This window comes from Gossypium hirsutum, chromosome D10 (assembly GCF_007990345.1).
Source record: "Gossypium hirsutum isolate 1008001.06 chromosome D10, Gossypium_hirsutum_v2.1, whole genome shotgun sequence".
Lineage (NCBI taxonomy): Eukaryota > Viridiplantae > Streptophyta > Magnoliopsida > Malvales > Malvaceae > Gossypium > Gossypium hirsutum.
The window spans coordinates 65,473,253-65,495,228 of NC_053446.1; the positions used below are offsets into that span (position 1 = coordinate 65,473,253).

The following is a 21,976-nucleotide window of genomic DNA, read 5'->3' on the forward strand; positions in this document are numbered from 1 at the left end:
ATTTTTAACCAAAAATAAAAATCATACAATTTTCGGTTAATTCGGTTAACCGACCTAATTAACCGAAAAAATTTCGGTTCGGTTAAATTTTTTTAAAAAAATTTCGGTTCGGTTAACGATTAAAAATTTTGGAAGGTCGGTTAACCGGTCAATTAACCGAATGCACACCCCTAGTGACAAGTCTACCTTTATTCCTTGAATTCGATCAGTTCCCTGATAACAAAAACCAATTTATCAAATATTAGCATGGAGAAATTAAGGCGCATGTCTTCACCTCTGAAGCTCAAGAAAACATGATACTTCATTAGAGTAGAAGATGAAGAAGAAGAAGAAGAAGCCATGGAAGAGTATTGAAGCAAAAGAGAGAAAATTTGGTTGGGTTGTGGTATTATTGTAAGAAGAAAAAGTGTAAAATATGCATAATCCTTAGACTTGAGCTTAGCCAATTATCTTAGTCAACACCACCGGAGATAATCAATTCTCCTTTTTATCTTTTACCGCAAAAGTGGGAGTGTTTTGATGGTGGGTGGGCCCATCAAACCCAAAATGATTCTTATTTCAACGATTAATAAAATATAAATTTAAAAATCGCGATTAATTGAGCTTAGTTGAGAGGATAAGTTTACAGTTTTATAATAAAGTCCCTCGTGATGTTTTAAATATTTTAAATCAAGATAAAGTTAAGGGTGATTTTGATCAATTTAGTTTGATGTAATTTTTATTTGTTTGTTTGTTTTTTACTAAAAAATTGGTTATTATCTGAAATCGAATCGAATTTTATTTTTTATTTCATATATAATTAATTTTAACTTTTTTGATATAAAAATACATATTTTATATTTAAAATAGTGAAAGTAATTTAAAATTTTTTGAAAAATTATTGTATTTTAGAAATATTTATGAAAATAAATTTGAAATTTATCAAATAATATTTAAAAGCCATAAAACAAAACTCATTTTATCAAAATAAACCTTAAAAATCAAAACAAAAAATTAATATAAGAAACTGTGAACCAAACCGAGCCGAATTAAACAATTATCAGGGACCAACAAAAGGTTAGTGAATTAACTAATTTGGGCTTGGTCTTGTCTTTTTATTTTGTTAAGTATAATTAACTATATTTTTCTAATAATCTATTTGGTTCATTAAAACACAATTAAGGCCTTCAGATTGTAATTTCTGACATATCGCCAAAGGTGGAGCATAGGAATTGTGCGAGGGACATGTTTGCAAATTGGTCAGGAAGGAAGCTAGAGAAATCTTATGAGTATGATTTCTGGCAGATTGTGAATTCCACAATTGAGAATGAATGGGAGGAATTATGTGCAGCACTATGTCCGACTTGACTTCCATTAAAATTTTATGGAAACTACGGATCACGGTCATAAAATTCAAAAAAAAATAAAACATAACAAATAGAAAACACCTACTCTGTGATCAATATAAAACCATATGTTAGAAGATTAACCAATCTCAAGCATCTATTGATTATATATAGGGAACAGTTGGTAGGTTTACCTTATCTAACATGAATATAAATCAGAAATCATGAACTGAAAACATATATATTTACTAACATTTTAAGGAAATATGAAGCATAAATCAATGGGTGAACGAATCATTGAAGTAAAATGCAGATAGTCTTGAGATACAATATGATTAAATCTCTACTTACTGCCCATGGCACAAGCACCAATGGTAGAACCTAAACAATTAAGCTGAATGATGTCCACCACAGATCCTATGAATCAAAACCAATCAATAACAAGTCAATTGCCAAAAAGAATTCAAGTATGAATCTTAATATCTCTTCACTGCAATGCTCAAACAACATGAGAGGCAGTAACATACAAAGAACTTTCAGCCCAAACTGATACGACAATCAAAATCCAAGGTAAGAAGCTATCAACTCCAATGGCTCTACCCTGGAACTAACCCAATCTAGCTTGAGAATGAAAACTGCCGAAGGTTCCATCTAGCTCCACGTGTTCATCCCACAAGTTTTGAGATCTCTTGCAAATTCTGGATTTATATAATCCCATTGATAAATATGGGAAAAAATGGTGAGGATGCTGAAAATCATTATATGAACCTAAAATCATGATAATTAAGTCAAAGTCAATGGTAACTTCTTCATCAAGACTGAATTTGCCAGAACCCAGAAAGGGCCTCAAAAGATTACTTTGAAGTCGTGTTCACAAATCTGTTGACAACTTGCATTGTCACCAAATATCAGTTAAAACACTTGTATAAAACAAGCATTCAGCAAAACAAATTGAAGCTCTTACAGTTCAGGTGCTCCTCCTTATATGGCTAAAGCTCCAATTCAGCAGTGGCACAAATAACCAATCTTTCTAATGAATCTAGATGTCATTGAAGGAAAATGCAGCAAGTACTGAGATACCAGATGACACCAATGCTGGAAACTAAACAATGAAGCTGAATCGAGTCCACCACTGGTCCTATGAATTAAAAAAAACCAACCAATAACAAGTCAACTGTCAATAAGAATTAAGTATGAATCTTAATATCTGAATTTTAAGAACACAGACACAACAGGGGGATGAAGATGGAAAAAATAATAATAATAATAATAAGCAAAAATCACAAGCTGTTGAACAAATTTCCAATTTTTATGTTCATAAATTATGTTTTTAACATTTACAATGTAGAACTACAAGGTTTCAGTATGGTAAAGCACCTTCTGAAAGACAAGTAATTTATAAAGCAGAACAAGTTAGATTCATCCTGGTCGGTTTTAATTAATTAAAGCACTTCATTTGCTGTTATTAATTTATAAGTTCAAAATTTACTATTAACAATTGTGGAAAACAAAAGTATGGCAATATGAAAAATGAAATGAAAAAACTAAAAAATATATGATAATATGAAAAACTGAGATGAAATGAAACCCTTACCTATGCATTTGGATGACATAATTGAGAAGTTGAAACTCCTCAAAAGCAGAGCCAAAGATGGAAAGAAATACAAACTATTTCAATCTTTTAAGTCCTCCATCCCCTTCTTCACCATCATGGCTAAAGCTTTTCTTTTGTTCCCAGCAACTCTCTTTTCAGTAGCATCCACGTAAAATACATGAACACCACATCTCTCCACCTTGATATACTTTTCTCCTCCATCATTGTCTTCATCGAAATGGAAATTTTTGATGTAGAATTCAAATGTTGCCTCCTCATAATTCTTGTCTTCTATTACCATGTCGATGCTAGATAGAATAAACACGTGATAATCCATGTACTTAACTGGCTCATAAAAACTGCGGAAACGTATCTCACTTCTGAAATTTTCACAACCACCTCCACCATTGCCACCACCGGCGGTTGTAAGTTGGTACTCACAAATACATTCACGTAATTGAAATTCAAGGCAGTGAGTGAGATCAGCCACAAGACAGATAGCAAAAACCAAAAATCTGCTCCCACTACCCCCATTTGGGGCTATCTTCAAACTTAAGGAAGAATTCATGCTCTGACACTTGAACATATTTGCTGAAATTTTGTTTCCTGGGAAACAACAAATCAAACTTGGAGCTCTGTCAGGGTTGTATTGCCAATCATATCTCGCTGCCCATTTCTTAGCTAGGGATCCAATTTTGAGCGTGGCATTTGCCTCAATGTTATTAGTTGAGTCTTGATTCAAGTTGAAGCAATTACGGAATCGCATTAAAAAGTTATGATTTATGCAAAACTCATCATCTAAAGAATCAAACTGATTTAAATTTTGATCTGCAAAGGATACTTTTTCTAATGATGTGCAGTCATTTACACTCAAGACTTCCAGATATGGTGGAAGCTCTGAGAGTAATTCGATCTTTGGGCAACCACTAAGATCCAGATAATGAAGAGATTCCAACTTGATCGATACATTTTTGACCGCTGAGCCGCTCATATTTAAGTGCTGAAGATTACATAGAGAGTCGAAAGGCAACGACACTTCTTCAATTTGAGTGCCAGATAAGTTTAATTCTATTAAGCTTCCTGGGATTTCTGGAAATTCGACCAGTGGGCAACCACTAAGATTCAGGTTACGAAGGGATTCCAACTTGATCGATACATTTTTGACTGCTGAGCTACTCATATTTAAAAGCTGAAGATTACATAGAGAGTCGAAAGGCAACGACACTTCTTCAATTTGAGTGCCAGATAAGTTTAATTTTATTAAGCTTCCTGGATTTCTGGAAATTTGACCATTGGGCATCCACTAAGATTCAGTTTGCGAAGGGATTCCAACTTGATCGATACATTTTTGACCGCTGAGCCACTCATTTTTAAGTGCTGAAGATTACATAGGGGGTCGAAAGGCAACGACACTTCTTCAATTGGGCAACCACTAAGATCCAATTTACGAAGGAATTCCAACTTTAAAATATTGATCGATACTTTTTTCACCTTTGACTTCCCTAACCACAAAGTTTCAAGTTTGTGGAGATCCTTAATTGAATCAGACACTTCTTCTACTTTGGTTTCTGGTAAATCTAAAGAACAAAAGGGACGTGGGACCTTAGGAAACTTCTTGAGACTATAACATCCGTTAAGGCGAAGACTATATTGATGAAGAGATGCCAAATGATTGAGGCAAGGAAGTTCAACCAAACTTTTACAGTTAGAGCAACCAAGGAATTCAAGGTTGATGGCTCTTGAAAGGTTAGGTATCTTCCTTAAATTCACGCACCCATCAAAGTAAATTTTCCTTAAATGAACAAGGTCCTGTACAGAAAAAATAATTGTTCTACTTCTAAGCATCCACCACTTACTTTAGACAGTAAAATATGTAAAGGAAATAAATAATTATAATACAATAAAAATAAAAATTTATATTTGATGTATTAATAAATCAAACGATGTCACTTATCTAAATAAAATAAATTCTTTTATATATATTTTTAAAAACCTTTAAATAAAATATTATCATATGAATATTTGATACATCAAATTATAAATTATTTTTTTCAAAAAAAAGAGAGAGTATAAAAACGCATACCATACGATCATCTTCATTCCAAAGTTCAACCAAACTTTTAGAGTAAGAGCAATCAAGGAATTCAAGGTTGATGGCTCTTGAAAGATTACATATCTTCCTTATATTTTTGCATTCTGAAACGTAAATTTCCCTTAAATTAACAAGCTCCTGTATAGAAACAACATTTGTATTGCTTTTAAGCATCAACTACTTACTTTAAGTAGTAAAAAAAGAAAAAGGAAATAAATAATTATAATACTAAGAAAAATAAAAATTCATATTTGATGTATTGGGCATGAAAATTAACCCACAATTAATAGATCAAATGATGCCACTAATTTATATAAAATAAAATAAAATCTTTCATATTTCTTTTGTAAAAACTTTAATTAAGATGTCAACATAACATATGATTATTTGATACATTAAATTAAAAAAATATATTCTTAAATGAAATAAGTATGAAAGCACACATACTATATGATCATCTTCACTCCAAAGTTCAACCAGACTTTCACAGCCAATGCAACGAAGGAGTTCAAGGTTGATGGCACCTGAAAGATTATGCATCTTCCTTAAATTCTTGCAATATGAAACGTCAATTTCCCTTAAATTAGTAAGGTTCTGTGCAAAAGAAAAATATATAAAAATAATTATATCCTTCTTAAGTATCATCTACTTACTTTAGAAAGTAAGAAATAAAAAGAAAATAAATAATTGACAAGATCCTACACAGGATGATTACTTTAGAGCATCATCTACTTATATTAAGACTATCAAAATAAAAATTTATATTGGGTGTATTAATTCACACCCACCATTAATAGATGAAATTGCTTCTTTTAGAAAAATAAAATAAATTTATATATATTTAAAAAAATTAAATAAAATGATTTCACTTATTTAAATAAATAAAATGTTTCATATTTATATTTTAAAAACTTTAAATAAATATCATCCGATATATTATTTGACACATCAAATTATAAATCCTCTTTCTCCTTAAAAAAAACTTCTTAGATGAAGAAAGTATGAAAGTATATACCATATCGTCGTCTTCATTCCAAAGTTGTTCCATGTTGCCATGTAATAGTTTCAACACGACAAGATTTTTTGGATTAAAACCAGATAAAGATTTGAAAGGGTAAACATCCCAACGGAGAAACCTTAACTCATCAGGAAGAGATATACTCTCAACTTGATTTGCATATAGCTTCTTAAGCCACAACATTTTCTTAGGAAAGCTGATGTTGATATATCTAAGCTTATGCATCTTCTCAAAAGCAGTAGCACAAAACTGTAGACTATCAACTTCAGTCATGTCTACCTTTATTCCTTTAATTAGGTCAGTCCCCTGACAAAAAAAATGTTTATCATGAATTAACACAAAAAAATTTATGGACATTCCATTAAATCAGTCATAAAAAAGTTAATTAAATTAGGAAATACTTTAAACTAACTTGGCATACCTTTTTATTAGAGGAATTTTTAGATGCACAAAGTTTTTACTGTTTAATTTTTTTTAAAGTAAAGCATTATATATTTAACAAACTCAAAAAACCTTCAGCAAATTCCATGTTGACTGTTGCATCATAAGACATTTGGTCATTATGTTTATGGGAAGTAATAAATATTTTATTTTTTAAAATAATAATTAAAAAGGATAATATTTTGTACACCACAACATCTATTAAACCATGTGAAAGAATAGAAAGAATATAAATACTATTAACACTTACTTTATCATAGCTGATCACTTCTTCCACATCTTTACAATTCCATAATCTACTGCGCTTTCCAGGGTATTCAGATTCTTGCATAACAATGTCTTTGCCCATCTCTTCAAGCATGCCATGCATAGAAATAGATTCATATTTGACCTCAAGTAGGCACTTGCCGACCAATTTACTTATTCCACATCTTGCACCTTTATAATAATTATTTAGAATTTTTTCTACGTAATTCAAGTGTTGCCCTTTAAAGATGCATGCTACGTCAAGAAATATATTCTTCTCTATCTCATCCAGCCCATCTAAGCTACTCTTCAAAATATGTGAAAGTTTTATTTCTCCACATTGCTTTAGTTTAGTCACCTCGCTCTTCCACTCTTTTATAGACTTTGTATATAATTTCAAACCCAGAACTTTAAGAGCAAGTGGATTACCTTGGGCATATTCTACAAACTTGAATGATAGATATTTGAAATCAACTGGAAGATTCAACAATTGAAATGCATATGTAGAAAAAAGTTGAAAAGAGTCGTTCATGTTTAACTTCTTTACCTCATGTATGTGGTTTGCTCCTCCATTCCTAAGTACTTGTATATCTCTAGATGTTACAATGATTTTACTTCCAGGACCAAAATATTTAACACCCACAAAATCCATTTGGTCTGGGTCAGTAACATCATCAAAGACAAGAAGTATTTTTTTATTATTCAGCCTCTCGTGGTAAGGGTATCCTATGGAAAGAGTATTGTTTAATAGTTTGGAAAGAAGTTCATTTCGTAAAGATTCACTCCCCTGTTTCTTTATTTTCTCACTAATGTTTTGAAGAAACAAACTACATTCAAACTTTGGAGAGACTTCCTTATATACAGCATCAGCAAGGGTAGTTTTGCCTATACCACTCATGCCCCAAAGTCCTATTACATGGATGCCCGCTTGCTCAATCAACACCAAAAGCTTCTTTTTTTGATCATCTATTCCCACCAATTCTTCAGAGACACTTCTACAATTGCTATTCAACTTTTTTAAAACATATTCAACGACATCTTTAATGTACTCAGTTTCAAATCTAGAAAATTAAAAAAAAAATCAACAGTCAAAAGAGAAAGATATATATATATAAGTCAAATATAAGAAGATGAGAATGTATGTATTGTTACCTATCGGATTTGCCTCCTTCTATATGCCACCCTTTTGATGCACCGATTTCAGCGAAGGCGACTTTCCATCGCTTCATGTCTTCAATTGGTCTCTTTGATTCATGCTCTTCGAAGGATGTCTTAAAAGTCCCACCAATATTTCGCACATCGGAAGGATCAACATGGTAAAAGATGGGAAGAACAATATGTTTGTCCGTGGGCTTGCGCTTGCGATCCATGATGTCAGAAAGTTCAGCTAAGCATGATTGTGAAGAAGCATAGTCTTTAGATAAAACGAGGATTGAGAGATCTGAGGCTGCAATTGCTTGTGAAAGTGCATGTGAAAGTTCCTCCCCTTTCTCTAGTTTTTCTTCATCGAAGAAGACATTCAGTCCCTTGTCTTTCAAAGCTTGGAGTAGATGAACGGTGAAGTTAAGGCGCGTGTCTTCACCTCTGAAGCTTAAGAAAACTTGATGCTTCATTTGACGAGAAGAAGATGAAGAAGACGCCATGAAGGTGTATGGATTGTGAGATTGAGGAAAAAGAGAACAAAATAAACCGAGGGAGCTTTGCTTTTGCTTCTATCTTTTAATGGTAAGAAGAAAAAGCGAGTCAATTAAACGGGAATGAGATTGAAAGGGTGAAGCATAGCCAATTTTATGAGTGAAGAATGTGCGTGTGGACCTTAGAAACCGCACCACCAATCAAACTCTATCTCTCCAAAAGCCTTTAACTCTGCTGCCTACCATCAAAAACTCGAACCAAATAAAATTAACTGTGCTGCTTGCTCTGCTCTCTCTTTTTTTTTTCTTTTTTTTTTTTTGAAGTTTGAAATTTTTATAATTAAAATTTATTTTAATATATGAAACTTTGATTTGTAATCAAGTAACTCAGCTCTTGTGTATGTATGTGATGCTATTTTTGTCTTAAAGATTATTATCAACAAGAAAAATTGTTCCAATGATGTTGGGGGGTGTTAATTTCCAAGTCAAGGTCTTCCATTGGCACAAAATTGTTAAGTAAATAAATTTCCATTCTTGAATTTCTTTTTGGGTCCTAACAAAAATATTGACTTCTACACACTTTGTGATTTGGGTCAATTGAACTGAAATCTCATATAATTTTCTTTAAGAATAAGAATCACTTTTAGACAATTTTAAGTGAATTGAACTTAAATTTCCCAAACTTTATAATTTTCACTTTTTTCCCCTAAATGAAAAGTCTTTGGAATGAAGGGTTTCTATTTTCCTAGGTAAAATTATGATTGATTTTCTTTGTGCTTTGGGGGTTTCCTGTTTAATCCTTTATTTTGAGCACAGGTAATGTGAGTTTGGTTAAAAAGACCTCTTTAGTTTCTTTCAATTTTGGAATCGAATAAATTGGTCACTCTCAAAAAAAAATTAAAGTAATTTAATCATTGTTAATTTTAAAAGTGAGTAACTAAGGACAATTAATCGTGATGTTAACATCTTTCGTCAATTGTACATAATTTTGATTGGTATAACAATAAATTTAGCCTTCAATGTTTCCATTTTTTGTCAATTTGGTCTTGGTTCTAAAAAATCAATAAATTTAGTATCAACATTTACACGAATGTTGTGGGCTAAATTTGTTAAATCAAGACAAAATTGTAAAATTTAAGGGGTAAATTTGTTATTATACCAATCAAAATTATGTACGCTTGATGGACAACATTAATGTTGTGATTAATTTACCTTAATTGCTCACTTTCGAAATTGATGGAATTTAAATTGTTCTAATTTTTTTAAGAGAGATCAATTTACTAAATATCAACATTGAGAGAGATTGAATAGATCTTTTACCAACAAATATGCTTGCTTACATTTATTTTAAACATAGAATCGAATCAGTTTTCTAATTAAAAAAGGATTCACCTAAATTGTTTAGCAAGTAGGAATGAGCAAAATTCGATTCTATTCGAAAACATTGAAAAAAAAATCGAATTTCAAATTATTCGAATCAAGTTAAGTGAGTTAATCGAATTAATTGACTCAACTTGATTTTTTTTTTCAAATTTCGAGTTCAATTCGAGGATTTTTCGAATTCAAAGAATCCAAATAATTCAAATAAATCGAATACCCAACAAATTAAGCTAAATGATGTCCACCACAGATCCTATGAATCAAAACCATCCAATAACAAGTCAATTGCCAAAAAGAATTCAAGTATGAATCTTAATATCTCTTCACTGCAAAGCTCAAACAACATGAGAGGCAGTAACATACAAAGAAATTTCAGCCCAAACTCCAATGCCTCTACCATGAAACTAACTCAATCTAGCTTGAGAATGAAAACTGTCAAAGGTTGCCTCCAGCTCCATGTGTTCATCTCACAAGTTTTGAGATCTGTTGCAAATTTTGGATTTATATAATCCCATTGATAAATATGGGAAAAAAAAGATTAAGGATGCTGAAAATCATCATATGAACCTAAAATCATAATAAGAAGTCAAAGTCAAAGGTAACTTACTTCTCCACCAAGACTGAATTGCCAGAACCTAGAAAGGGCCTCAAAAGATTACTCTGCATTTGTGTAGACAACTCTGTTGACAACTTGCATTTTCACCAAATATCAGTTCAAACACTTGTATAAAGCAAGCATTCAGTAAAACAAATTGAAGCTCTTACAGCTCAGGTGTTCCTCCTTGTATGGCTAAAGCTCCAATTCAGCAGTGGCATTCACAAAGATCTGTCATTCCTTCGTCTTACATCAACACAAAAGCAAAGGATATAAGAAAAACGTATCTCACAAATAACCAATCTTTCTAATGGAAGAAAATGCAGCAAGTATTGAGATACCAGATGACACCAATGCTGGAAACTAAACAATGAAGCTGAATCGAGTCCACATTTGGCCCTATGAATTAAAAAAACCAACCAAAAACAAGTCAACTGTCAATAAGAATTAAGTATGAATTTTAATATCTGAGTTTTGGTACCCACCAAAATCCTCTATGGATATTTTATCAACTCCAAAGCAGAATCATTTTGCTACTGTGTTGAAATCTCTAGTTTCCGTTCAATTTTCCTCCAAATTAATTAATATATATGGAGAATTTCGTTCTTGGACAATGTATGCTATATCTACAAAACAACACAGACATTACGGCGGAATGAAGATGAGAAAAAATAATAATAAGCAACTATCACAAACTATTGAACAAATTTCCAATTTTATGTTCATAAATTATGCTTTTAACATTTACAATGTGGAACTACAAGGATTCAGTATGGCAAAGCACCTTCTAAAAGACAAGTAATTTATAAAGCAGAGCAAGTTAGATTCATTCTGGTTGGTTTTAATTAATTAAAGCACTTCATTTTCTGTCACTAATTTATAAGTTGAAAATTTACTATTAACAGTTGTGGAAAACAAAAGTATGGCAATATGAAAAATAACATGAAGATTTATGATAATATGAAAAAATGAGATGAAAATGAAACCCCTAACTATGCATTTGGATGACATAATTGAGAAGTTGGAACTCCTCAAAAACAGAGCCAAAGATGAAAAGAAATACAAACTATTTCAATCTTTTAAGTCCTCCATCCCCTTCTTCACCATCATGGCTAAAGCTTCTTTTGTTCCCGGCAACTCTCTTTTCAGTAGCATCCACGTAAAATACATGAACACCACATCTTTCCACCTTGTTATAGTCTTCTTCTTCATTAACTTCATCATCATTGTCGATGATGTAGAATTTAAATGATGCCTCTTCATAGTTCTTGTCTTCTTCAACCATGTCGTTGCTAGATAGAATAAACACGTGATCACCCTTGTACTTATTTGGCTCAGAACAATCGAAGAAAGATATCTTACTTATGTAGCTTTTAGAATCACCACCACCGGCGGCTGTAAGGTGGTACTCACAAATACAATTAAGATATTTAAAGCGATGGCAGTGAGTGAGATCAGCCACAAGGCAAATAGCAAAAACCAAAAATCTGCTCCCACTACCCCTATTTGGGGCAATCTTCAAACTCAAGGAAGAATTCATTCTCTGACACTTGAACTTATCTGCTGAAATTTTGTTTCCTGGGAAACAACAAATCAATCTTGGAAAGTCTTCTCGCTGGTATTTCCAATCATATCTCGCTGCCCATTTCTTAGCTAGGGATCCAATTTTGAGCATGGCATTTTCCTCAATGTTATCAATTGACTCTTGATTCAAGTTGATGCAATTACAGAATAGCATGCCAAACAAATCATCACCTAACGAATCGAACTGATATAAATCTTGATCTGCAAAGGAAACTTTTTCTAATGATGTGCAGCATTGTACATTCAAGTTTTGCATATATGGTGGAAGCTCCGAGAGTAATTTGAGGCTCTCGCAACGATCCATCCTCATATGGTTAAGGATTTTAGACCTCAAGCTTGGTGTGGGCAAATCGACAGTTGGAAACTCTCTGGAACCGAACAGGGTGATATTACACATTAGCTTTTGAATACTTGAGCCGCTCATATTTAAGTATTGAAGATTACTTAAAGAGTCTAACGACAAGGCAGCTTCTTCAATTCCAGTTCCAGATAAGTCTAACCATGTTAAGCTCCTCGGGATTTTTGGAAATTCGACCATTGGGCATTCACTAAGATTCAATTCACTAAGGAGTTCCAACTTTGAAATATTGATCGATACTTTTTCTACCTTTGATTTGCTCAACAACAATCTTTCAAGTTTGTGGAGATACTTAATTGCATCAGGTACTTCTTGTATTTCAGTTTCTCGTAAATCTAAATAACAAAAGTGACTTGGGACCTGAGGAAACTTCTTGAGACTATAACATCCCTCAAGGCGAAGCTTATCCTCATCACGAGATGCCAAATGATTGAGGCAAGGAAGTTCAAACAAACTTTCACAGTAAGAGCAATCAAGGAGTTCAAGGTTGAGGGCTCTTGAAAGATTAGGTATCTTCCTTAATTTTTTGCAATTTGAGACGTCAATTTCCCTTAAATTAACAAGATTCTGTACAGGAAAAAAATTTAAATGTCATCCACTTACTTTAGGCAATAAAAAATGGAAAGGAAATAAATAATTATAATAATAAGAAAAACAAAAACTTATACCGATGTATTGTACTTGAAATTTCACCCACAATTAATAGATCAAATGATGTCACCTATTTAAATAAAATAAAATCTTTTATATTTTTTTTTTAAACTTTAAATAAGATGTCATCATATGATCATTTGATACATCAAATTATAATTTTTTTTCCTTAAAAAAATTCTTAGATGGAGAAAGTATGAAAGCACATACCATATGATCATTTTCATTCCACAGTTGTTCCATATTGCCACTTCGTAATATCAACATGACTAGATTCTTTGGATTAAAACTTGATAAAGTTTTAAGGGGAAAATAATCCCAACAAAGGTACCTTAGCTTATTAGGAAGAGATATACTATCAACTTGCTCTATAAGAAACTTCGGATTTCGATAGCCCTTCTCAATCTTTGAATCATAGAAGCAAATATATTTAAGATTAAGCATGTTCTGAAAAACAGATGGACATAACTGCAGCTCATCCATTTGAAACATGTCTAATTTTATTCCTTCAATTGATACGGTCCCCTAATAATGAAAAACATTTTATCAAGTATCAGTACATAAAGATACATTTTGCTGTTTTTTAAAAGCAATGCATTAAATAAGTACCAACCCAGTAAATCCTTGAGTAGATCCCATGTTATACTCTTAAGACATTTGTCTTTATTTGTATGCATGGTAAGTAAACTGATATTTTATTTTTTGAAATAATAATTAAAATGATTAACATTTGATACAATATAAATACAAACAATTAAACTTTTAACGTATGAAAACATATAATTAACTGAATTTATATATTTACATGATATCACAAATAAATTTTAATTAAAATAACACAAATATATAAAATAATAGAAAACACTGTAAATACAATTAGCGCTTACTTTATTATATCTGAGCACTTGATCTACGTCTTCAGGAAACCATAACCTGCTACGCTTTCCCGGGTCTTCTTTACATTCTTGGCGAACAATGTCCTTGCCGATCTCTTCAAGCATGTCGTGCATAGAATAACAATCTATGCTATCAAGTAAGCACTTGTCGACTAAGTTTCTTATTCCACTCATTGCACCCATATAATAGTTACTTAGAATTTTTTCTACAGTATCCATTTTTTCTCCTTTAAAGAAGCATGCTATGTCAAGAAATATATTCTTTTCTAGCTCACGCAACCCATCTAAGCTACTCTTCAAAATATGTGACATTTTTGGCTCGGCATATTGCTTTAGACTATCCACTTCGCTCTCCCACTCTTTTCTAGACTTTGTATATAGTTTAGAACCCAAAACTTTAAGTGCAAGTGGATTACCTTGGGCATATCCTGCAAACTTGCATGATAGATCTTGAAAATCAGCTGCGGGAGTCAACAAGTTAAATGCAAGTGTAGAAAAAAGTTGAAGAGAATCATTCTCATTCAACTTCTTCACCTCATATATGTGGTTAGCTCTTCCATTTTTAAGTACCTGTCTATCTCTAGATGTTACAATGATTTTACTTTCTGGACCAAAATGTTTAACACCCATAAATTCTATTTGATCTGGGTTACTAACATCATCAAGGACAACAAGTACTTTTTTATTGTTCAACCGCTCTTGGTAAGGGTGTCCTATGGAAGGGCTGTTGATACAAATTCCTTTTTGGTTTAATAATTTGGAAAAAAGTTCATTTCGTAAAGATTCATTCCCTACCTTTTTTATTTTCTCACTAACATTTCGCAGAAACAAGTGGCTTTCAAAATTTTGGCAGATTTCACTATACGCAACATCAGCAAGCGTAGTTTTGCCAATACCACCCATTCCCCAAAGTCCTATTACACGGCTATGCTCTTGCTCAATCAGCCCCAAAATTATCTTTTTTTGATCATTTATTCCAACCAATTCTTCAGAAACACTTGTACAATTGCTATCCAACTCTTTTGAAATATATTCAACCACATCTTCAATGTACTCTGTTTCATATCTAGAAAATAGTTAAAAAATCGAGAGTCAAAAGAAAGATATTCGTATAAGTAAAATATAAGGAGATGAGACTAGATATATTGTTACCTATCGGATTTGCCTCCTATATGCCACCCTTTTAATGCACCGACCTCTTGAAATGCAGATTTCCATCGTTGTACTCTATCAGCTGGTTGCTTTGATTCATGCTTTTGGAAGGATGTCTTAAAAGTCCCACCAATTTTTTGCACATGGGAAGGATTAACATGGTAAAAGATGGGAAGAACAATATATTTGTCAGTAGGATTGCGCTTGCGATCCATGATGTCAGAAAGTTCACCTAAGCATGAATTTGAAGAAGCATAGTCTTTAGATAAAATGATGATGGAGAGAATTGAGGCCGCAATTGCATTCGAAAGTGCTGATGAAATTTTCTCCCCTTTCTTTAGTGTATCGTCATCGAAGAAGACAGTCCATCCCTTGTCTTTCAAAGCTTGGAGTAGATGAGCGGTGAAGTTAACACGCGTGTCTTCACCTCTGAAGCTCAAGAAAACTTGATGTTTCACTTGACGAGAAGAAGATGAAGAAGACGCCATGTAAGTGTATGGATTGTGAGATTGAGGAAAAAGAGAACAAAATAAATTGAGGGAGCTTTGCTTTTGCTTCTATTTTTGTAATGGTAAGAAGAAAAAGTGAGTCAATTAAATGGGAATGAGATTGAAAAGGTGAAGCATAGCGGATGAGTTTTTACTAATAAAAATTTTAATACCGCCTCCGCTTGTGGAATCTAGAATCTCCATTATCAATATGCCAAATATTTTCTTATTAATTGAATGCTAAAACTTATCTAAATACAAGTTAAAAATTAAGGGTTATTTAGACTTTAAAGACTTATTTGGGGTATGATAAAAGTACAAAAGATTATTTAAATAATGTGATAATCATCTATAAGAAAAATAAATATTAATTGATTTTGTAATTAAACGTATAACTTCAAAAAAAAAATTGTCACCATTCTTGAATTTCGTTTTGGGTTATGATAAAATTTCTTATAAATTTCCTAACAAAAATATTGACTTTTATACATTTTGTCATTTGGGTCGATTGAACTGAAATTTGGTATAACTTTCTTAAGAATAATTGCCACTTCTAGATAATTTTAGGTGAATTCAACTTAAGTTTCCTACAACTTTCTCAAGAATAATCGCCACCCTTTTCCCCTAAATGAAAAGTCTTTGGAAGGAAGGATGTTGTGTTTCTATTTTTCTTAGGTGAAACATTAATGATAGATTTTCTTTGTGCGCGCTTTTGGGGGTTTCCAGTTTAGTTCTTTCTTCTGAACATAGGTAAGGTGAGTTTGGGTAAAAATATCTCTCCAATCTCTTTCAATTTTGAAATTGAATAAATCGGTCCATTTCAAAAAAATCAAAGCAATTTAATAATTTTTAATTTCGAAAGTGAGCAACAAAGAACAATTATTCATGACGTTAATGTTTTTCGTCAATTGTACATAATTTTGATTGGTATACAAAAAATTTAGCCATGTTTGCATGTTTTGTTAATTTGGTCTTAATTTTGAAAATTCAACAAATTTAGTATAAACATTTACACAAATATTGTTGGCTAAATTTGTTAAATCAAGACAAGTTTTATAATTGTAAACTTTGAGGGGTAAATTTGTTATTATACCAATTAAAATTATTTACATTTGATGGAAAACATCAATGTTGTGATTAATTATCCTTAATTACTCACTTTAGAAACTGATGGGATTTAAATTGCTTCGATTTTTTTTAAGAGAATCCAATTTGCTCAATACCAAAATTGATTAGAGAGTCTGGATAGATTTTTTACCAACAAATATGCTTGCCTACATTTATTTTAAATATAGAATCAAATCGGTTTTCTAATTAATTGTCTATTTGTTTGTATGTAAAATGTTTTCTGTAAAATATTTTTATTGTTTTACCGTGTATGTTTGGTGGAAAATGAATTACTAAAAGAAATAATTCTTAAAAGAAAATGTAACATCAAGACATTTTCAAGGAAAATATCTTACCAATTTTTTTTTCCGTTACAGATTTTCTAAACTAATAAGACTATATTGACTGCCTTCACCGTCGAAGAAACAAAAAGGGGAAGCTTCCAGAGCAACAAAAGGAAAGCTCTCTTCACTGTCGAAGAAAATAGTCCATCATATTTCAATTTTATATTTTTACGAATTAGTCCCTGGAATCTAAATTTTTACTATTCTACAATTTAATTCCTCAAAAATAGATTTTATTATTCTACAGTTCAGTTCTAAACCTCTTTTTGTACAATTTTGCAAAACAGTCTCTTTTCTAAAATTTATAGATTTTATAATTTAGTCCTTACAATTAAAATTTTGTTTTGGTCCTATTATTATTCCTAAATTTAGATTTTTATTTTTATACTTTAAAATGGAATAATTTGATCCTTTACTACAATAATATCGTCAATTAATCCAAGTAAATATTACTATTAATTATTCCAATTGAAATACTGACGTGAATTTTTTTTAAAAAAACATTGCTTCCATCATAAAAATTTCAGCATGACTAATATGGAAATACACAATCAATATTCCATTATCGTTTAACAGAAGAGTGATCAAGTTCCTTTTTGGATGACCAAATTAAACAAAAATATTAGAGCAACCAAAATAGGAATGACCCCAATTTAAAATGACTAACGAGATAATTTACCCATAAAATTTTAAGAGCTTGTTATTATCATCATTCATTGATTGAAAAAAAAAACCAAAAACAAATAAATAGTAGCAAAAAAGAGTCAAGAGTCATCTTCTCATCTTTTTTTTCCACGAATCTATATAACAAGGAATTTCGCTGAAATTTCATGGAAAATCTGCAGATTACAGTCGTACATATTGTTCTAAAATGCACAAGGAAAAGATAATCCAAACATTATAGAAATGGGGTTTGGGGGCATTTATTCTTTATGCAAAGCTCATTAGTGCCAAATATCTCCAATAAATGCAGAAAGGGTAGTAGATAAGACCCCTAGAGAATGAATGGTGGAAGAAAACAGTGCCTTAATTTCAGGGGGATCATGAAATGGACATCCATATTTGTATACACAAAAGTATAGGCTGTGGACCATTAAACACAATTGAGTCTTTATATTTGATATACAAAATGGGACCCCTTTATGGCAAACTTAAGCTTAGCTCCACTCAATTTCTAACCACCATATTTAAGTATGGTGCATTTCATCGAAAGGACTGCCATTGTTATACTATAAAATAACCACATTTAAGTTTTGCCCTATTTGTTATAATATAATTTGTGTTTTTAGATCATAGTTTAGGATTCGAGACAAAAATATTGTAAATGCTAAGATTCAAATTTGTGCCTTAAGTCTATGTATTAGCCTTCTGGTGATGTGGACTTTGATGAAGAAGAAGGCATGAAAGACTATTAAAAGGGAGTTTTGACCAACAAGAAAACTTGTTCCAAATGATGATCATGATGATGATGATGGGTGTTAATTTCCAAGTCAAGGCCTATGTATTAGCCTTCTGGTGATGTGGACTTTGATGAAGAAGAAGGCATGAAAGAGTATTAAAAGGGAGTTTTGACCAACAAGAAAACTTGTTCCAAATGACCATGATGATGATGATGGGTGTTAATTCCAAGTCAAGGTCTTCCAATGGGACAAAATTGTTAAGATTAAAACTTTTCTAGATACAAATTAAAAATTAAAAGTTATTTGGATAACAAATAAAGTTTAAAGGCTTATGTGGGGTATGATAAAAGTACACAAGATTATTTAGATAATGTGATCAAGGTTAAGGGCCTATTTAATATGTTAGTATGAGTAAATCATCTATACCAAAATATATATTAGTTGATTTAGTAACCAAACATATAACTTCAAAAAAAATTGTCACCATTTATAAATTTGTTTTTGGGTTGTGATGAAATTTCTTACGAATTTCCTAACAAAAATAATGACTTGAACACATTTTTTCATTTGGGTCAATTGAACTGAAATTTTGTACAACTTTCTTAAGAATAATTGCCACTTTTAGACAATTTTAAGTGAATTGAACTTAAATTTCCTACCACTTTCTTGAAGAATAATTCTCTAGGGTAGTAGATAAGACCCCTAGAGAATGAATGGTGGAAGAAAACAGTGCCTTAATTTCAGGGGAATCATGAAATGGACATCCATATTTGTATACACAAAAGTATAGGCTGTGGACCATTAAACACAGTTGAGTCTTTATATTTGATGTACAAAATGGGACCCCTTTATGGCAAACTTAAGCTTAGCTCCACTCAATTTCTAACCACCATATTTAAGTATGGTGCATTTCATCGAAAGGACTGCCATTGTTATACCATAAAATAACCACATTTAAGTTTTGCCCTATTTGTTATAGTATAATTTGTGTTTTAGATCATAGTTTAGGATTCAAGTTTTGAATTTATGGGTAATTAAATACTCAATTCTTATTCACTAAATCCCTGATTACCAATTCAAACAACATTGTTTGCAACAGCTATCACTAGCTAATTTGAAATGATAAAATGAAGAATTAGACATTGTTAACATAGCTTAAACATTTGTAGAGTTCGCAATGTATAATTTATCCATGGACCTTTATGTAAAATTAGCAATACCAAATTGCAATATACTCTTAAGACTACCTAATTTTACAATCTAATGAAATTGATTAAGTTTCATACAATGAAGTCTACAATCAAGTGGAAAAATTTCGATTAAACATCGTTTGAAGATCATATAAAATAAAGGAAACAAAGTGTAAAAGTTAAAGCTTACGAGCAACACATTAAACAAAAAACAACAATACAACATAATGTATAATGCCAATAAATACCATTCCATAAACATTAAAATCCAATCCACCCCATCCTTGGCCGCTGCCTTAGCAAGACATTTTCAAAAATCGATATCTTTCACTTGATGGACCAATTAATTAGCTCGGATACGTCCCCCAAAGTATCTGAGGTTGAATTGATACGCAATGAAACTGTCATGCTCTAGTTCGAAGCTTCAAGCACAGTATAATAGCTCGAATCACAGCCACGTTTTACGATTGCTGGAATTCCAGCACCCCCTTAACATCATTCTCCCAAAACAGTGACGGTAAATTCACAATGAAGACTTACTGTACGCAGCAAATGGCTATAGAAAATCGCATCGCTTGTTTCAAGACACAAACACCACATTGCAGCCGCATAACATGTTCAGCTAAGCTAAACACCTACAGATTTCTGTAAATAATGCAATATAAAATTATCAGAGTTGAATGATATCAACAAGCCAAATCTGTTAACAGGTTGCAATAAAGCCTCAATATCTCAGCTCAACCACAAATATATGACAATAATTCAGTAGAAGAAATTAGAAGCTTACTTATTCCTCTCTTTTTTGTATAGCTAAAATTCCAAGCATAATGGCCTTTCCAAAGATCTGCCATTAATTCCCTCTTGACTTTCTATTTTCTCATCTGCTTTTCTTACGCCGATCACTGCCATCTTCATTCCCTCTCTTTTCTGAATAGCTAAAATTCCAAGCATAATGGCCTTTCCAAAGATCTGCCATTAATTCCCTCTTGACTCTCTGTTTCCTCATCTGTTTTTCTTACACCGATCACTGCCATCTTCATTCCCTTCATAATAGCATATTTAAAAAGTCAAAGCTTAATCCCCAGGTTTTGGCTGACTTATACTACCTTGCTTTAAACTCTGCAAGTAAAAAGCACATCTATAATGTAAGACAATAAAAAAATAGGCATAGGGCACAACCTTGCTTTATGTTAATATCTACATTAAGTTGAAAGAAAAATAGAATATGCAGAGAATGATTTTTGTATTATTATATTGAATTTAACCAGTATAACAATAGTATTGATAATATGTGTATGAGTAACTGCTACTAACAATTTCACTTAACAGCATAACTGCTTGTATAACAAACTAACAACTAATAAACTAGTAGAGTCTTTATCTATACTCTAACATTCACTCATCTTCTCGACAGGCAAAACCCGAAGAAGATTACGAAATTGAGCAAAGGGCAAAACAGATAGTGGTTTGGTAAGAATGTCAGCAACCTGATCACAAACCAGCACCTCACCACAACAACAGAACCATCAACTACCTTTTCGCGGACAAAGAGTAGGTCAAGCTCAACATGTTTGAACTTAGAATGTAAGACGAGATTAGCAGCAACTGCTATGGTGCTAGAGTTGTCACACCAAATAGTAGGTGGATCATCAGAGCAAAGTTGTAATTCCTTTAGCAAAGAGATTAACCAAGTAACATCACTGGTAGCTACAGCTAGACTCCGATATTCTGCCTCAGCCGTAGAACAAGAAATAACTTGTTGTTTCTTAGAACACCAAGAGATGGGTGTGTGGCCAAAATACACACAGTAGCCTATTGTAGACCGGCGATCATCAAAATCCAGCCCTCAGTTGGCATCGACATAACCAACTAACGAAAGCCTGTCAGATGGACAAAAGACTATCCCATAATCAAGAGTGTCACATAAATACTGCAAGATTTGTTTTAATGCAACCAAATGTACAGCAGTAGGCATATGCATAAACTGACATATAGGATTTACCGCGTATGCAATATCAGGTCGAGTCAGGACCACATACTATAATGCACCAGCTAGATTCCTGTACTCAGTAGGACCACTAAGACGATCCCCGTCATCTTTAGACAAGACAGACTAGCTGATCATCAGAGTGTGAACACTCTTTGCATTAGTCATGGAACTCTTGTCAAGCAAATCACCCATGTCTTTAAAGGAAAACTCATTATGCAACTACTGGACAAAATTACTTATACAGTTAGGCATACTCCCAGTAATGATAATTTCATCCACATAAACAAGAACATAAATAGTGGAGCCAGGATTAACCCGAACAAACAGAGATGCATCAGATTTTGATAGGAGAAAACTGGCAGAAATGAGAAAACATTTCAATTTATCAAACCAAGCACACGAAGCCTGACGTAGCCTATACAAAGCCTTTTTTAGATGACATACCAAAGATTCGCCATTCGGACCATACTGAACATATCCGGGAGGTTGCT

The 21,976-nt window shown here is 32.3% G+C and overlaps 2 protein-coding genes and 1 long non-coding RNA gene across 13 annotated transcripts; all 3 read right to left on the bottom strand.

The window, feature by feature from the left end:
- Nucleotides 1-1,599: 1,599 nt before the first annotated feature.
- Nucleotides 1,600-8,472, bottom strand: LOC107935470 (disease resistance protein RUN1). Of its 6 annotated transcripts, none has more exons than XM_016868083.2 (8): nt 7,869-8,472; nt 6,721-7,777; nt 6,027-6,335; nt 5,459-5,605; nt 5,003-5,149; nt 2,920-4,728; nt 2,290-2,463; nt 1,600-2,023 (listed from the first exon to the last, which is right to left on the bottom strand). In XM_016868083.2, exons 1-6 carry the CDS (start codon nt 8,357-8,359, stop codon nt 4,180-4,182), a joined length of 2,700 nt encoding a protein of 899 aa, XP_016723572.2. In that variant the 5' UTR covers nt 8,360-8,472; the 3' UTR covers nt 1,600-2,023; nt 2,290-2,463; nt 2,920-4,179. The 6 variants fall into 6 exon arrangements, with proteins under 6 accessions (XP_016723572.2, XP_040959594.1, XP_040959595.1 ...); XM_041103660.1 differs by having other exon boundaries at nt 1,600-1,742; nt 1,853-2,463; XM_041103661.1 differs by having other exon boundaries at nt 1,600-2,463; nt 6,721-7,164; nt 7,264-7,777; nt 7,869-8,456.
- Nucleotides 8,473-9,911: 1,439 nt separating this feature from the next.
- LOC121222597 (disease resistance-like protein DSC1) lies at nt 9,912-15,661 on the bottom strand. 4 transcript variants are annotated; one of them, XM_041103662.1, is made up of 8 exons: nt 14,967-15,661; nt 13,806-14,880; nt 13,129-13,443; nt 11,393-12,834; nt 10,667-10,951; nt 10,496-10,571; nt 10,338-10,410; nt 9,912-10,213 (listed from the first exon to the last, which is right to left on the bottom strand). In XM_041103662.1, coding segments are annotated over exons 1-5 (3,321 nt in total). In that variant the 5' UTR covers nt 15,455-15,661; the 3' UTR covers nt 9,912-10,213; nt 10,338-10,410; nt 10,496-10,571; nt 10,667-10,950. The 4 variants fall into 4 exon arrangements, with proteins under 4 accessions (XP_040959596.1, XP_040959599.1, XP_040959597.1 ...); XM_041103665.1 differs by having other exon boundaries at nt 10,338-10,390; nt 10,667-10,724; nt 10,811-12,834; XM_041103663.1 differs by having other exon boundaries at nt 10,667-10,724; nt 10,811-12,834.
- Nucleotides 15,662-19,618: 3,957 nt separating this feature from the next.
- On the bottom strand, nt 19,619-21,914 carry LOC121222599 (uncharacterized). 3 transcript variants are annotated; one of them, XR_005919950.1, is made up of 4 exons: nt 21,498-21,914; nt 21,030-21,375; nt 20,283-20,614; nt 19,619-20,140 (listed from the first exon to the last, which is right to left on the bottom strand). It is a non-coding gene; the product is annotated as an uncharacterized lncRNA (long non-coding RNA). The 3 variants fall into 3 exon arrangements; XR_005919949.1 differs by lacking the exon at nt 21,498-21,914 and having other exon boundaries at nt 20,983-21,485; XR_005919948.1 differs by lacking the exon at nt 21,498-21,914 and having other exon boundaries at nt 21,030-21,481.
- Between the last annotated feature and the right edge of the window lie 62 nt (nt 21,915-21,976).

Coding starts and splice junctions, on each gene's coding strand:
- LOC107935470 (XM_016868084.2), bottom strand. CDS start 8,359: ATGGCGTCTTCTTCATCTTCTTCTCGTCAAATGAAGCATCAAGTTTTC. Junction 6,336..6,720: donor AAGTGATCAGCTATGATAAA/GTAAGTGTTAAT, acceptor TTTTTTTGTCAG/GGGACTGACCTAATTAAAGG. Junction 5,150..5,458: donor GGAGTGAAGATGATCATATA/GTATGTGTGCTT, acceptor GTTTCTATACAG/GAGCTTGTTAATTTAAGGGA.
- LOC121222597 (XM_041103662.1), bottom strand. CDS start 15,454: ATGGCGTCTTCTTCATCTTCTTCTCGTCAAGTGAAACATCAAGTTTTC. Junction 14,881..14,966: donor ATAGGAGGCAAATCCGATAG/GTAACAATATAT, acceptor ACTATTTTCTAG/ATATGAAACAGAGTACATTG. Junction 12,835..13,128: donor GGAATGAAAATGATCATATG/GTATGTGCTTTC, acceptor TTTCCTGTACAG/AATCTTGTTAATTTAAGGGA.